This window comes from Pteropus vampyrus, unplaced genomic scaffold (genome assembly GCF_000151845.1).
Source record: "Pteropus vampyrus isolate Shadow unplaced genomic scaffold, Pvam_2.0 Scaffold61, whole genome shotgun sequence".
NCBI classification, from domain to species: Eukaryota; Metazoa; Chordata; class Mammalia; order Chiroptera; family Pteropodidae; genus Pteropus; species Pteropus vampyrus.
This window is the reverse complement of record NW_011888842.1, coordinates 6,288,197-6,303,292: the sequence shown is the minus strand read 5'-3', so window position 1 is coordinate 6,303,292 and position 15,096 is coordinate 6,288,197. Positions and strand designations below refer to the sequence as shown.

General features: G+C 36.6%; 1 protein-coding gene across 2 annotated transcripts; it reads left to right on the top strand.

Annotated features, from left to right (window-relative positions):
- The first annotated feature begins 57 nt into the window (after positions 1 to 57).
- On the top strand, positions 58 to 14,897 carry PSMD5 (proteasome 26S subunit, non-ATPase 5). 2 transcript variants are annotated; one of them, XM_011360973.2, is made up of 10 exons: positions 58 to 265; positions 3,587 to 3,731; positions 4,741 to 4,854; positions 5,291 to 5,419; positions 6,891 to 7,000; positions 8,510 to 8,652; positions 9,417 to 9,608; positions 11,257 to 11,366; positions 11,756 to 11,896; positions 14,158 to 14,897. In XM_011360973.2, the coding sequence occupies exons 1-10, from the start codon at positions 90 to 92 to the stop codon at positions 14,413 to 14,415; spliced, it is 1,518 nt and encodes a 505-aa protein (XP_011359275.1). In that variant the 5' UTR covers positions 58 to 89; the 3' UTR covers positions 14,416 to 14,897. The 2 variants fall into 2 exon arrangements, with proteins under 2 accessions (XP_011359275.1, XP_023386868.1); XM_023531100.1 differs by having other exon boundaries at positions 89 to 306.
- Positions 14,898 to 15,096: the final 199 nt, after the last annotated feature.

Genomic DNA, 15,096 nt, shown 5'->3' with positions numbered 1-15,096 from the left:
AGGGAGGCTGCGCCCGGCAGATCTCGCGAGACTCGCGAAGCATGCTGGGAGCAGGGCGGGAGGCGGGACGAGCTCCTGCGGGAGGGGGCATGATGGCGGCTCAGGTCCAGGCGTTGCTTAGGGAGGTGTCGCGGCTGGAAGCGCCGCTGGAGGAGCTGCGCGCGCTTCAGTCGGTGCTGCAGGCGGTGCCGCTCAGCGAGCTCCGCGAACAAGCGGCAGAACTGAGCCTTGGCCCGCTTTTCTCCTTGCTCAGTGCGAACCATCGGTGAGAGGACCCCGCAGCTTGAGCGGGAGAGACACCCCCAAGTATGGAGACGGGGGTGGGTAGGATGAGGGGAGGGCTTTTTCTAGTCGTAATGAAAGTAAAAAAAAAAAAAATAGCTGAAATTTCAGGGACGGAAGGCTCTTGGGGTGAGAGGCAAGAGACGCGGTTCAAGTCCAGCCTCTGAGATGTGTCCCTGACCATCTCCTGGCCACACTTCATCCTCGAAATAAGAATTGAAGGGGAAAAGTAAGGTTGCCCACCTACAAGAAGAACTCCACAATTATGTGTACAAGATCTTGATTTTTTTTTCCCTCTTAAGATGGGGTCCTATCTTGGCAATTTGGCAAGATCCATCAACATGCAGTATACATGCAGGCATAGTCGCACAAAATGTCCTGTATGTACAGGAGTATTTTAACAAGGTGACAGCAAAAATCTTGAAACAACCTAAATATCAATTAAAAAGGGATTCTAAATAAATTATGACACATTACCCAGCAACACTATACACCTCTTAGAAAAGTTGAGGTAGAGCTACGGATGTGGGCATGGAAAGATCTCTAATATATGTTGTTGAATGAAAAAAACTGTAGGAGTTTATGAGTAATTTTTTAAAAGGATTACACACACACAAAAGACACAAACACACAGGTTAGTATAACATTGGGACTATCTGAAAGGTACAGCAGAAACTATTAATATGGAAGTGGGACTTAGAATGACAGGATGGCAACTTTTTTCATTTTATGCAAATATGTAGTGTGTGATTTGAAAACACTTTGTATTTGATAATTTCGAAGAGTTTAAAAATATTTGTGATCCAGAAACTTTCTGCTTGAAAAGATAGTCACTGAAATGACACTGGATTTCAGAGGGCTTTCTTGGCTCTGCCCTAAGATTCCTCTCTTTTTCATATGTGTTTCCGTTTCGTTAAATCCATTAGTTAACATTTTTTAGGCCAGCCTATAAAATATCTTTTATTTGTCCACTTTAATTCAGGCCCTTATTTTCTCCCTCTTGCTAGGTCTATCACATTAGTCTGACTTATTACCTGTAGGCTTTCTTTTCTAGCATATCCTTCCCATGCTGCAACTACAATGAACTTCTCAGTTCATTTAAACCTGGCTGCATTGTAAAATCATGACTTCTTAGTCTGACATTTGGACCCTTAAATCATACTTTTCCAGCCTCATCTTTTCCCTTCGTTCCCCAACACATTTCGTCTGCTCCAGCTACCATGTGGCACCTCTTAACTTTCCCTTGAGCATGACTTTGTACTTTCCTAACTTTGTTCGTGCCAGTCCTTCTGACAGAAATGCCCTTTCCTTCTCCATCCTTTAAGGCCCAGGCAAAGTGCCTTCCTCTCCAAAAAGTCCTGGTCACTCCAGTTGCAAGTGACTGGTCCTCAGATCTCCTGAAAGACATATTTCTGTTAATGATACTTGACACTGTTGCCTTATGTTATAATTCCATATGTATTTAGTTTGTAAATTCTTTGAAGGCAGGAGTATATTTTGTTCATCTTTTTATCCCTCCTAGGGCACAGAACATAATATAATATATGCCCAATAAAAGATTAGACTCAATTTTAGGTACCTAGTCCAACCACTTTCTATTATGGATGAAGAGACTTTCAAAGGTCATACTGTAAGTTAATGTCAGAGATGCAATAGGAACTGAAATGAAGGGGAATTTGAAGCATAAAGTCATTGGGGGAGATGGTTTGGTGAATGAAGAAGCAGTGATCTAGGAAAAAATTTTAATGGAAATTTAAAGACAGGGTAATTCAGAACTGAGTACACAGTAGATACCAATTGCAATTTGTGGAAGTAATTCTTCTCTGGGTAGACTGAGTGTCCAGATGTATTGGTATTATCCTGATTAAACCACACAGGTTGCTATGCACTGGTTCAGTACCTGATCTAATGTAACTGTAGATAAGAGTTTTTGTGAGGGAAATTAAGTCCTAAGATTACTGCTTAGCATCATGGAAGTTAAACAAGACTGATTGTTAAGTTATTAACTGTTTGGCTTCTTGGTACTAAAGGGCCACATGTGATCTGAAATTTGTGCACTATACAGTTTAACCTACCATCCATGTTGTAGCATGGATAAGTACTTCATTCCTTTTTACGATTGAATAATATTCCATTTTGTGGATATACCACATTTATACATTCATTAATTAATGGGTATTTGGGTTGTTTCCACTTCTATGAATGTTCATGTACAGATTTTTATGTGGACATGTTTTCAATGATCTTAGATATAAAAGCATTCTTAATTAGGCTTAATTGTGCAAAGTTCAATCCCTAAATTAAAAGGATATGTTTGTTTTTAGGGCTTTTGCTATGTATTGGTTAGTCACCTTTTAGAAAGGTTGTACAAATTTAGCTGTATACTATTAGCAGTGTGTGAGTGCCCATTTACTTGCACTGCCTATTAAGAGAAAAGGAAGTTATTTTGAACACCTTCTGCATCTATATCTAGTAGTCATCAAGTTCTGATTAATTTACCTCTTTACTAATTTTTGAACCTTTTCCCTCTTCTTTATTCCTGCTGCTACCCCCCCCCCTTTTACTCTTTCATCACTTCTCAATATCAAGTGCCTTCTAACTGAAAATTCTCTATCAGTGATGCAGAGTGATTTCTATAAGATCTCTTCATGTTACACTCTGCTTTAAAACCACTTCTTACTGACCATTGCCTTCTGGAAAAAGGCTAAATTTCAGAGCAGGACATGAAAGACCTATCAGATTCTGACTTCCGTGCATTTTTCCTGTTTAATTTCTTGCCATTCATTTTCCCCCTGTTAACCTCCTGACTTCTCTCCCATTCTGACCCTGTAACCCACGCTACTTGTGGTTCCTTGAATGCATAGCACTGTCTCATTCATCTGTGCCTTCCCATGTGCTTTTACTCCCTCTACCTGTAACACCTTTCTTCTTCTAGAGAACTCCCACTTTTTCTTAAAATTTAGCTTAGGTGTACCCTGTACCCTGTTTTCTTCACTGAGCTCTCACAGCTTCCAGCTCCAACCTAGCATTATCTACCTGGATTATAGTTGCCTTTCTGTTTTTCTATGTCTTCCATTAGTCTGAGCTTCTTGAGGTTATAGAATATATCTTATCCTTTTTTGTAGCCCCAGCACAGGCGTGACATATAATAGGTAATTAGCATTTAATAAATTAGTAGAAGCTGGTATTTCAAAGGAAAGTCTGTATGGAGAAGACCTCATTGAGCTGGGTGTCAGATATTATTAGGTTATTACTTCCTACCTGGCAGGACATGAAATAATGAGGTCTGTGGTATCTCCTTTAGGGAACAGACAACTTTGTGTGTATCCATCTTGGAGAGATTGCTCCAAGCTATGGAGCCAGTTCACGTGGCCCGGAACCTCAGGTTTGACCTGCAGAGGGGACTGACTCACCCCGATGATTCTGTAAAAATCCTCACTCTGTCCCAGGTATGAAATTTTGCTAGCACATGATAAGAGAACCAACATTTAGTGACCATCTGCTCTGGGCTAGATTCTATGCTGGGTGCCAAAAACAGGTAAAGAAAACATGATCTCTCTCTTTCCCTACATAGTGTCCAGTCTATTCTTGTTTGCATAGCTAACTACTACCAGGGGGATACATGCTAAAGTAAAAAGTTTCACTGAGTACTGTCAGCATCATTCATTCAGCAAATACTGAGTTTCTTTTATATGCCAGGCATTGTATCATATGCCGTAAGAGCTAACTAGATAAATAAAACCTATTTCTTTCCTTCAGGGAGCCCCTAGTCTAGAGAAAAAAAAGATTGTTGTGTTAAGTCTTATTATGGTGATATGAACAAAGTACTATTATAAAGGTCACTAAACCAACAAACTTAAGACAATAACTCTTATCACCCTGGTAATCAAAACATGCTTCACTTAGGTGAAGAACTGTTATTGAGGATCTTCTGGTTAGGAGCAGTTAGTTTAACCAGTAGGTATTCAACTACTGTTTTTCCTTTTCTCCTCTAACATATTTATCCAACAAAAAGGAAAAAGTGTCTGTTTATTTACCATTTAAGTGCCAGAAACTGTGCTATGTGCTTTACCTATTTAGTCTCATTTAATCTTCATTACTATCCTGCAGTTAAGTTGTATTCCCATTTTACAGACAAGAAATTAGACTCAAAGAAGTTATTTAATTTACAGGGTTTCAGTGCAGGTAAAAATGGATAGAACTAGGATTTGTATTGTTTTACTCAATGAGGTACGTCAACTCTTACCAACCTTTTTTTTTTTCCTTTCAAAGATGTAACTATGCCATATATGTGTTTGGATAATGAATTAAGGTCATATGGAATTTTTAATATCTTGTCTTATAGTTATAATCAGTTACTCTTAAAATAACTACACACTAAAGAAATTTGACCATCATGTGTTCACATGCTGCCCTACCTTGGGAGAGTATTTCCAATCTTATTTTTTTTTCTTTTAGGTTGGAAGAATTGTTGAAAATTCTAATGCTGTTACCGAGATTCTAAATAATCCTGAATTACTAAAACAAATCGTTTATTGTATTGGTGGAGAGAATCTATCTGTAGCTAAAGCGGTGAGTCAGCTAGAACCATCAGCTTAAATATGCAGAGATATTAGTGTCCTAAAAGACAAAGGCTTTCTGGATAGAGAGGTGAAGATTTAGAAGGGATGATTTGTGTAATTGAATTTGCAACCTCATATAGATGGTATCAAATAAATAAATGGTGTCAAATAAGTACTAGTAAACCACTTCTGTTTTCTAGAATACACATACGTAAATTATCCATCATAGGGCTTACATTAGATTACTTCATCAGAAGCAAAACTTACATACTTATTTTTTATTGGAACTGCTGTTTATCTTTTCCAATTGTAAAGAATAATAGCTAAAACATAGTGAATGCTCATTAGGCAAAGTGCATTACATACATTAATTTTCACATCAATGTTATGAAGTAGATATTAATATTCTATATTTTTATGACTTAAGAGTTTTTTTTCCTTATAAGGCCATTAAATCCCTGTCAAGAATATCACTGACCCAAACTGGACTGGAGGCTTTATTTGAAAGCAATCTGCTGGATGATTTGAAAACTGTAATGAAAACAAATGACATTGTTCGATACAGGGTATATGAGGTAAGACAAAAAGCATACTTTCTGATGCTTACAATTCAGAATGCAGTATGGGGTTACATTGGAAGGCAAGATGGCTCATTTAACATACATTAATTGAATATATAGTCTGTGTTTAGCCCTATACTAGATGCTGGAGATACAGGGATGAACTCTTTGCCTCATGTGTGAGACAGTCATATAAAAAATATTTATACTGCACTATGAGTCCTATAGTGGAAGAGGTACCATTGAAACTAGACTTTGAAAATCTTAGTAGTAGTAGTAGTAGTAGTAATACTAGGAAGAAGAAGAAGAAATAGCTCTCATTTCCACCAGTTTTGTACTGAGCACGGTGCTCAGTACAAACACTGTCTTTAGTTCTCACAGTAAACCCTGTACATCATTATCATTAACCTCACTATTGATGGAGTAATTGACCCAAGGGTACACAGTAATAGGCTACATATTCAAAACTAATTCTCCACAGTCTAATTCTCTTTTCAAAACACTTTCTTACTTTGAATGTCTTGATACTAGTCAATCTTGTTTCTCCTTCTGCCTCTCGAGCTGTTTCTTCTGTCTCCTGGCTCGTTATCCTCTATTAAACTTTTTTAATTGTTGGGGTTCGTGAAGGCAAAGTCCCAAGCCCTCTTCTCCCTGTAATTTATATTCATTCCTAGGCAGTTTTATTCATCCTGTGATTTCAGTTCCCATCTGTAATGGTGATGACTCTCAAATGTAAACCTCCATCCAGACCTCTCTTGAGCTCAGACCTTAATGTCCAACTGCTTACTCACTGTCCACCTTGGACATATTCTAGGTCCCTCACACTCATGTTAAATCCAAACTCTTGGTCTTTTTCACCCACCTCATGCCCCTAATAAAAAATAGCAACAACAAACTGGCCCTATCTCTTAGTCCATGTGGTTGGGTATTAGACCTAGAGCTTATTCTCTATGAGGCTTTGTGCTTTCTGCCACGTATCCATTCAGTCATCACGTCATATCAGTTTTACTTAAACTCATGCATTTCTTTTCGTTGGTATAGCCACCAGCACCCAAGTCTAAGCTACCAGTATCTCACCTGGACTACTGTATTTGCATTGAAACTGGTCTCAATGCATTTTCTCTCACCACTACTCATGTAGTGAGAATGCTCTTTTTAAAAATCCAAATCTGGTTCTGTCATTCCTCTGCTTATAATCCTTCAGTACCCTATATCTCTCAGTAAGCCCTCAGGGCATACTTGATGAATGAGTAAGTAAATGATTGACTGATAAAAGACATGCATAAATGAATAAATGGATGGATGATTTTTACAGTTTGTTGTTGCTGATTCAGGCTTTTTTACCTTGATTGATGATTTCTTTTGTAAAAATTACAGATACACATATAATGGAGTAAGTACCCTGTCCTACTTTTAACATAAAATGATATTTAACAAGTTTGGGGTTATTTTGACCTTTCTGCTTTATCTGTTCTTTTTCTTGCAGTTAATTGTGGAGGTTTCTTCTACGTCACCAGAATCTTTAAACTACTGTACCACCAGTGGATTGGTAACCCAGCTTCTCAGAGAGCTGACTGGTGAGGATGTGCTGGTCAGGTATGTTGGCTGAGAGAGCAAAATTTCCTCTTTTGGAGGGACAGGAAACAACCTTGGGACTTAAGTGTTATCTTTTCTAGTAGAGCCTGTCCCTAGGTTGCAATCTCATGACAAATGAATGTCCTAAAGAAGGGGCTTTTAGAAAACTGCTCAAGCTATATTGTGACAGCATATGGCAATATAGCTACTTTTGAATAACTATGTTTTCTGTCCTTAGGCATGCATATGTGCTGTTAAAAAGTTGCAATCACATGATAACTGCCATTTTGTATTACATAATGTGTTTTACGCATTTTTTTGGCATTGTTAATAATAGCACGGTGGCATCATAGAAAAACATGAACTTTTGAAAATGAGTAAGACTTGGGCTTGCATGCATTTCTACTGCTTACTACCTGTTTGACCTTGGATATTCTGTACTTCATGTTTCCTCATCTAAATGAAACCATGACAAATCTGTAAAGAAAATATTGAGGATTAAGTGAATTGATGATTGAGACCAATGTAATGGCTGACATAAGACCTCAGAGAAATGTTAATTCCAGCCCCCTACTCCCTGAGTCCTGTTTAATATTTGCCAGATGTTTCCTTGTTGATAGTCCACATTTACTAATTTATCCTCACTGTTGAACACTGTTTCCTTCAAGTATTTTGCTGTTATAATAGCACTATAGTTATCTTTGTGTACTCAGGATTTTGTTTATCTTATCTTAAATGATTTTCTGATTGCCCTGTGTTCTTTAAATGTGACTGAAATTGTTAAATCCATAAATCGGTCACCACTTACATTGTTTCAAAGCAGTTGTAATAATGAAATTAATTTTGTTAATTTTTTAAGCTATATATCAGATTTTATGACATAGGGAAAAAACAACAAATAGTCATTTAAAGTACCTTAGGATCATTATAAAAATAATTTTTTAGTTAATTGGGAAAATTTGGTCATGGGTGGGTATTAGGTTATATCAAAGAATTATTACTAATTTTTAAAATACGTGATAAGGCATTACAATTGTGTGAGAAAATATTCATGTTTTTTAGAGATGCATACTGAAGTATGCAGGTGTAGATAGCAAGATGACTAGAATTTGCTTTAAAATAATTCAGCAAAAAATGGAAAAAAAGATGAAATGAGTAAAGCAGAATATTGATAACTATACAATCAGGATTATTATGGGTACACAGGAGCTTACTGTTCTGTTCTCTTTTTTATACATTAGACATTTCAAGATAAAACAAGTTTAAAAAAATCTTAGAAAGTAGCTATGTTATAGTGGAAACAACAGTAGGTCTCAAATGAGAAAGTCAAGATTTAAGTCTAAACTCTACTTTGTAATAAAAATGTGATTCTGGACAAGTCACTGCAATTTTCTCGTCCTGTGTTCTCATCTGAAAAGTAGAGCCAGGATTATAGACCTTTCAGATTGGGTGGGGAGAGTTAAATAAGAGAACCTACATGAAAACAATCTGTAAACCATGCTAATCATATGCAAAATCTTGGCATTTTAGAGCCACCTGTATAGAAATGGTGACATCACTGGCACATACTCATCATGGACGACAGTACCTTGCTCAAGAAGGAATAATTGATCAGATTTCTAATATAATTGTTGGGGCGGATTCAGATCCTTTCTCGAGCTTCTATTTGCCAGGTAAGAAATATTGATGCCTGTGGAAATTACGGTGTGTGTTTTGTTTCTGAGTTATCTTTGTCAAGGGAGGCCAGAGATTGGCTTCTTTAGAGCTGATTCCCTTGAGGTGATACCAGAGCCCCTTAATGAGGCGGCATCTATTGCCCTGGGAGCCAAGCACTATTGATTCTGATTTTCTAGAAATACTGCTATTTAGAGCATTAGGATAGTTTCCTTTGAATCTCAGCCAAAAGAAACATAAATAAAAATACTAGTAATGACATGTACAGTATATTTCATAGATTGATCAGATCTCTGAGTTGGAATCTTTAATAAAAGAACCACTCTAGCCATTCTGTTCAAGGACGTGATCAATTAGTTTTTCTTGGGCACTTCCCGAAATCAGAGATTTATTCCTTCCTTAGGTAGCCTAGATTATTTCATTGATGAACATCTATTTAAAAATTTCTTCCTAGTAATGATTCCAAACTTACCTTCCTGGAATTTGTTTCCACTGGTCCTTGTTCTTTGTTCTCTCTCTTGCGTGTGACAATGCTTCAGTGTTTGGACCCAGCTCCATTGACTTCCTGGGATTTCTGTTCTCAGCATCACACATCACAGGTTTTTCAATATTCCCTAAGATCTGTCTGATTTCTAGGTAGCACAGTACCATAAACTCTCCTTTTTCTGGCCTGTAGTTTGTTACTGTTCCTATGAAAACATAGGACCCACAGTTTCTGCTGTCTTCCTCCCCTATTAAAATATATTTTTGCAAATATCTCTAGGATTTGTGAAGTTTTTTGGAAACCTGGCTATCATGGATAGTCCTCAACAGATTTGTGAGCGTTATCCTGTCTTTGTGGAAAAAGTCTTTGAAATGACAGAAAGTCAGGACCCCACCATGATTGGCGTAGCTGTGGACACACTTGGAATCCTGGGATCCAATGTTGAAGGAAAACAGGTTTTACATAAGACAGGTTGGTATGACTTGTTTTGGCTTTCTTTAGGGATGTCTTACTTTTTTATATGTCATCATTTTTCAGTATATAAGTTCATTTGCTGGTATGATAATTACATTATAGAAACTACTTTTACACATGACATTCTTTTTACCATGATCTTGGACTCATCCTTAAAAGTTTCATAATTATTACTGAATTTTTCTTTTAACTTGACTGGACCAAATGCTCTGCTTTACATCTTCCATAAGTAGTGTTCATGGTACAAACACCATGGGCTGGGGTCAGGAAGACCTGGGTTCATGTCGCAGTTCTAACATTGATTTAGTTTTTTGAACTTCATTTACCTACTTCACTACTCTAGGCCTCATTTTCTCATTTTTAAAAAGGCAATAACAGCTACTTCTCAGAGTTGTGCATATTTAATGAAAAGACACATTTGTTTTATATATGTAACTTCAAGGAAGAAAAAACAAATTTGTTTCAAGATTTTATGTTAAGAATGATACCTTCGTGGGTCATCCATGAGTATCTTGAAAGCACTATGGATTTAACACAAAAAATAATATGCAACACTTAAAACTTGTGAAGTAGATGTTGAAAATTAATATGCTGTAGTGTATCACAACTATAATCCTTGTTATATGTACTTTTCTAGGTGCTTTTACTTATGACATATAATAGACTCTTCCTGCAATCCTGCAAAGAACATACTGTTGTCATTCTCATTTTACAGAAAAGGTAGCTGAAATTCAGAGAAGTTAAGAAAATTTTCTAAGATCATACAGACTGTGGGGCAGCTGCTACTCAAATCCAGGTCCTTTGATTCCAAATCCTCTACACTTTGACTTATTATGCTGTATTGCATATGAATGTGTGTTTTAGGCTCTTGACTTGGTCTCCAACTACATGTTTATTTTTACATTGGTAGGGGTCATAGTATATGTTTTAACAGATAATAACAAGCGTTGACAAGGATGTGAGAAATTAGAACCTTTGTGTATATCTGGTGAGAATGTAAAATGGTGTAGTAACTGAGGAAAACAGTATGGTAGTTCCTCAAAAAGTTAAACATGGAATACTGTATCATCCACCGATTCTACTTCTAGGTATACACTCAAAATAATTGAAAGCAGGGACTCAAATAGATGTTTGTACACCTGCATTCATTAACAGCTATTATTCACAGTAGTCAAAACGGGTAGAAATAACCCAAGTGTTCATTGACGGATGAATGTATAAGCAAAATGTGGTATATACAGACAATGGACTGTTATTCAGCCTTAAAAATGAATGAAATTCTCATCTATGCTAAGATATGGAGAAACCTTGAAGACATTATGCTAAGTGAAATAATCCAGACGCAGAAGAAAAAATATTACATGATTCTACTTATATGATGTAGCTAGAATGGTCATATACATAGAAAGTAGCATAGTGATTGCAAGGAGGGGAGGTAGGGAGAAATGGGGAGTTATTGTTTAATGAGTACAGTCTTTCGATTTGAAATGATGAAAAAGTTCTGGAGATGGATGGTGATGATGGTTGCACAGCATTCTCAGTGTACGTAATACCACTGAGCTGCTTGCTTAAAAATGATTAAAATGGTAAATTTTATGGTATCTGTATTTTACCACAATAAAAACTATCTTTTTATCCTTCAAAGGAACTCGTTTTGAACATTTGCTCACGAGAATAGGGTATCAAGCAAAGAATGCCTCAACAGAGCTCAAAATTAGGTGCCTGGATGCAATTTCATCTCTTCTTTATTTACCAGTAAGTAAAATGTAAAATTAAGGAAAGACAGTGGGATATGTTTGGGAGAAGTAATCTATATGAGTCAATGTACTACTGGTTAAACATAATATAAATGTCGACCAAATAAATGTTATGTTTCTTACTTTTAGTAAAAAAGCATAACCCTCATTATATGACAAGAGACATTTTCAAGTTAAAGTGGAATCAGAGTTTTAGAACTGGAGGGCACCCTTGAGATTGCGTAATCAACCCTGTCCAAAATAAAAAAGAGGAGAAGTCTGGGCTGGGTTTGGGGAAGAGTGCTCCAGACTTAGCAGAGATCAACACAGCAAGTTAATGAGTGTACCTTCAGAACCCAGGTCTCCTGACGTATAAATGTATGGAGAATTTTCTTTTCTGTCTTATAGCCTGAGCAGCAAACTGATGACCTTCTGAGAATGACAGACTCCTGGTTTTCTTCTTTATCTCGGGACCCACTGGAGCTCTTCCGTGGCATCAGTAATCAGCCCTTCCCTGAACTACACTGTGCTGCCTTAAAAGTGTTCACGGTAGGCATACTGTTCTTTTCCACAGGTCCTTCTTGGACTCTGCCAGTTCAACACATGAGTACTTAGAAATGAGCCAGGCCCTCTGCCATGTTCTGGGAATACACAAGTGCATAGTACAGTTTCCGCCCTCTGCTATTAGTGTGGACTAATGAGGAAGACAGATGTGTGTACAGATTGTTTCACTAAATGGTATTCGGTGCTGTGACAAAGCATAAGGTGCTATGAGATGACAGAATGAATTCCAGATTCCGTATCTGCCATCAAGCAAGCCCTTATTGACCCAGCCTGGTCTTCCTGTGCCTTATTTCCTGCCATTTCTCTTCTAGCACTTAATGCTCTAGTGATAACAAACTGCTTGCTTTATATTTCTGGTCCTTTGTGCACCCTCTACTTTCAACATTCTTCCCGAATTTGCTTGTTAACCTTTAACTCCTTCAAGACTAGCTCAAGTATCTCTTCAAGTTTTGCCTAAACTCACAAGGTTGAGTTAAGCAGTGTTGGCTCTCATACTTTGCATTCATTCATTCAGGAAATATTTGTTGGGTTTCATCTTTGTTTATTTTTTTGCTAGGTTCTGGGGATACAACAGTGTTGAACAAAATATACAGAGATTTTTCTTTCATGTAGCTCATTATCGAGGGACCCAGACAATAAATATAATTGCGTAGTTAATTATATAATTTCAGTTGTAAGGATTATAATTCTGTTATGTTTATTATATTATGTCGAAAACGTTTATCAATCTGTTGAACAGAGTTTGTTAAGAATAGGAACTATATCTTATTTATCTTCATAGCCCCTGCACTTAGCATGGTGTTTGGGCTCATAGGAATATAGTAATCACTTTAGTAATCGTAATGGGATCTCAGGCAGCATGCTTGGCCTGGAGAGAGAGAGGATGAGGAGAATGGAGGTGACAAGATAGGGAAGATTTCCTACAGGACGTGATACGTGATCTGGGTCTTGAAGGATACAATATCCATATCAACTTCAAGAACACTGCTTTTGGATCGCTTCATCCTTGCCAAAGGTTGCTGTGATGGCCATTTTGGCTCCTGCGTTGGTATTCTCATTATTAAAATTTCTCCCCAACACTTCTACATTATGCTCAACTTAGTTAGCCACAGTTTTAGAAATAATTTTTTATTTACTTGTTGGGACAGCTGTTTTTACTTCAGCCCACCCTTCATCCTCCACTATTGTTAACTACTAGGCTGATGTTTCTGAGACTTTAAGATCTTCTTAAAATATAGATTGTGATGGATGGAGCCTGAGAGCCTGAATTTTTAACAGCTCCAAGGTGATGCTGATGCTGGTCTCCAGAAAACATTTTGAGAGGAAGAGACTAAGCCGTAAACTTGATTGTTCCTTGTTCTTCATTAAAATGTAGTAGCGAGAGTTTTAAAAATATTATAAAAGTTGCATTTTCATTATTTTAAAATTTGGAAAAGATTGAGAAGTAGAAATTTTTAAAATCACATCAAGTGTTACCTGTTTATTGTATTTCTTTTTAGTATTCATGTTGATTGATTGATGAAATATTTCAAACATACAGTCATACCGTGCTACCTCTGCCCAATTCCATTTCCCTTCCTCCCTCTCTGGGTATAATTAATCACAGTCATGAATTCAGGGTTTACAAACCCGCACATGATTTTATACTTTTACTATGTGTGTATAAATCCTTAAGTTACAGTATTTCATATTCCTAAACTTCATAAATGCTGTCATGCTCATAAATGTTGTCATGCTATTCATATCATTCTACAATTTGCTTTTTCTCTTCAACATAATGTTTAAGATTTATACTAAAGGAGGTAATTAGAAAGTGTTAGTATTTCATTGTATAGCTACAGTATATCATTCTGAAAAATATCTTATGCACAAGTATGAGTTTCTTTAGTCTCTAGTTTTTGTTTTCATTTTTCTACCATTGTAATTATGCTATGTATATAATTTGTATCTTTTATCATATAACAGATTTACCTATTCTTTATAAACATTCTTAATGTTTATTTAATTTTTTATTGCTCTAAACCAGTTACATTGTAACTGTCACACTATGATGAACATCTCTGTATACAAAGGTTTTTTTAACATTTAGATTATTTTCTTAGATTCCCAGGAGGGAATTAGCTTAGGCAAAAAGTAACATTTTTAAGGTTTATATTGCTGAATTTCTGTCTAAAGATTGTGCCATCCTAACAAATTTAACTTCTTAAGGCTAAGAGGAATTGTGTTCTTTCTGCCTTTCATTTCAGGCCATTGCAAACCAACCCTGGGCTCAGAAACTTATGTTTAACAGTCCAGGTTTTGTAGAATATATCATGGACCGGTCTGTGGAACATGACAAAGCTTCAAAGGATGCCAAATATGAACTGGTGAAAGCACTTGCCAATTCCAAGACAGTTGCAGAAATCTTTGGGAACCCAAATTATTTGAGGCTCAGAACTTACCTGAGTGAAGGTCCATACTATGTAAAACCTGTTTCTACGACAGCAGTGGAAGGAGCTGAATGATTTCTTCCAGAATCTAGACCATATTTGGACCAAAACTTCGAAGGCATTTGGCTCCCTCTGTATTTTACAAAACAGAGAAATCCTTCCCCCCAGAATTATCATGGAGTGTCAAACATAATTTTATCACCAACATTTGTTTTTCTACATTGAGATATAATGTGAACCAGGAAAGCGGGCAAACTTGGGCATAATTGAAACAGATGTTTTTCAGATTCATTTGACTGCAAGAAGATGGAAGTTTTGTTCTCCCAGAAAATTTTCATGGACTTAATATCTTATTTTAAAATCTGCTTCAACTAAAATGGAACCAGTTTGTTTCTCTTCGCCATCTTTTCTTTTCTTTTTTTTGGTCCTTTTCCCCTTCTGATTCCACTTTCAAAGTCTTGGATGTAAGTATTCTTCGAAAAATAAGTACTATGACATCTTAAAATTATGTTCTCTATACTAAATAAATACTTTTAATAAAATCTCTTAAAAAATAATAAAGTCTCGACTTTTTTTGTTGTTATTAGTATTCCTTTAAAAAAATAGACAGTAAACCTTTAAAAATGTTTGTAGTATTCTTTGATGCTTTTTTGCTATTTATCAATGAATTTCACTCTGTTATGCTTTGAGGGGAGGAGGAGTGATAACCAGGACGGTCCCCAAACTGTCTGTATATTTATTGGTGGGTCATCATTG